This window comes from Hippopotamus amphibius, chromosome 3, assembly GCF_030028045.1.
Source record: "Hippopotamus amphibius kiboko isolate mHipAmp2 chromosome 3, mHipAmp2.hap2, whole genome shotgun sequence".
NCBI lineage: Eukaryota > Metazoa > Chordata > Mammalia > Artiodactyla > Hippopotamidae > Hippopotamus > Hippopotamus amphibius.
Window position 1 is genome coordinate 110,367,146 of NC_080188.1, and position 1,983 is coordinate 110,369,128.

The 1,983-nt window shown below is 39.7% G+C and overlaps 1 protein-coding gene across 1 annotated transcript; it reads left to right on the top strand.

Annotated features, from left to right (window-relative positions):
* Positions 1-484: 484 nt before the first annotated feature.
* Positions 485-1,418, top strand: LOC130848638 (olfactory receptor 5D14-like). The gene is given in 2 exon segments (XM_057727069.1): positions 485-820; positions 822-1,418. Coding segments are annotated over 2 exon segments (933 nt in total).
* Positions 1,419-1,983: the final 565 nt, after the last annotated feature.

The window sequence follows — 1,983 nt, forward strand, 5'->3', positions numbered from 1 at the left end:
GTCCTACTCTTTTTCTTTAACCTTAGAAGAAAAATATATTTCCTAAAAGACTTTAATTGATTTGTGTATGCAAGCAAAATACTATAACAATATATGTTGTTCTTTGCTGCAAAAGTTTCATTTTTCTTAGACTCTTTCACTAGTTTACGTGTTTATGTGCAAACATTTTCTATCAGGTATGTGTATGTTATGCTACTGGCTAATGAGTGGATGTACACAGCACAATATGTTAAGTATTTCTCATGAAAACACCAGTTTCAGTGGCAAAGACATTTTGGAAACTCAGGTTGGATGGATCTATCCATCCACAGTAGTTATCTGTATGAGGCATGTTCTGCATGGAAAAAACTAGAACTGATAATTCTTTCTTCTCATTTTCTTTTGTCCACCATAGAAAGTCATGGCATGTTTTTCACTCATTTCTGTAAATCTTCTCTTTGTCAGGAAAAACTCCCTTCTCCCATCCCTTCTTTTCAAAGGCACTATGGTGATGGCTGCAAGAAATTTGAGTGTGGAAATGACATTTGCCCTCTTGGGTTTCACAGATTACCCAGAATTTCAAATTCCTCTCTTCCTTGTGTATCTGATCATGTACATTATCACGGTGGTAGGCAATCTGGGGATGATACTAATCATCAAAGTTAACCCCAAATTCCACACCCCTATGTACTTCTTCCTTAGTCATCTTTTTTTTGTTGATTTTTGTTACTCTTCCATTGTTACTCCCAAGCTACTCGAGAACTTGGTCATGACAGATCAAAGCATCTTCTACGCTAGCTGCATGTTGCAGTACTTCCTGTCCTGCACTGCTGTGGTTACAAGAGTCCTTCTTGCTGGCAGTGATGGCCTATGACTGCTTTGTGGCCATCTGTAATCCTCTGCTTTACACAGTGGTCATGTCACAGAGGCTGTGTGCCCTGCTGGTCACTGGGTCTTATCTCTGGGGTATGTTTGGCCCCTTGGTACTCCTTTGCTATGCTCTCCAATTAAGCTTTTCTGGACATAACGTAATCAATCACTTTTTCTGTGAATACACGGCTCTCATTGCTGTCTCCAGCTCTGATATACACATTCCCCAACTGCTGCTCTTTGGCTTTGCCACCTTCAATGAGGTGATCATCCTCACTTCCTATGTCTTTATTTTTGTCACTGTACTAAATATCCGTTCTGCCAGTGGTCATCGCAAAGCCTTCTCCACCTGTGCCTCTCACCTGACCGCCATCACCATCTTCCATGGGACCATCCTTTCTCTCTACTGTGTGCCCAATTCCAAAAACTCTCGGCAAACCGTCAAAGTGGCCTCTGTATTTTACACAGTTTTCAACCCCATGCTGAACCCTGTGATCTACAGTCTGAGGAATAAAGATGTGAAGGATGCCTTCCAAAAATTAATAGACACAAAAGTCTTATTTCTCTGAAGCAATGTCAAAAGATACCTTCAATTTCCATGAACAATGGGAACAGAGGCCTTCTAAGAGCTGCAGCATACATTTGCATGAGGTTTTTATAGATAACTGTGACATTAATATATTGTGAATTAGTAAGCTCAAATCCTTTGAAGATGCAGAAGAAGTTAATTCTGAGATTAATTCCACAGGACTTTATCCATAAAGCATCCATTTCTTCAAATGCTATAAAAACAAACATATCAGATACTACAAAGCACTATAGAAGATTCAGTGTGGGAAATATAAGGTATTGAGAGGATGATGTTAACTCACCAGAGAAAAGGGTCTTCTGATTTGTTACTGCATATGACAATGAGCGACTTGCCTTTAAAGTTACTTGTTTTGTGTGTCACTGAAGCACTGTGGCATTATTTGGAGATAGAGATGGATATGCTGTGTAGTAAAAGGAGGGATGGTTTTTTTCTGACACTTTCTTTCCTTGGGTTCTGTGAATTCTATGAATGGAAGGTCTGTACTTCAAACGGTCAGCGATGTTGAGAAGCAGAGAGGGTAATGCCACTTACACCAAATTGTG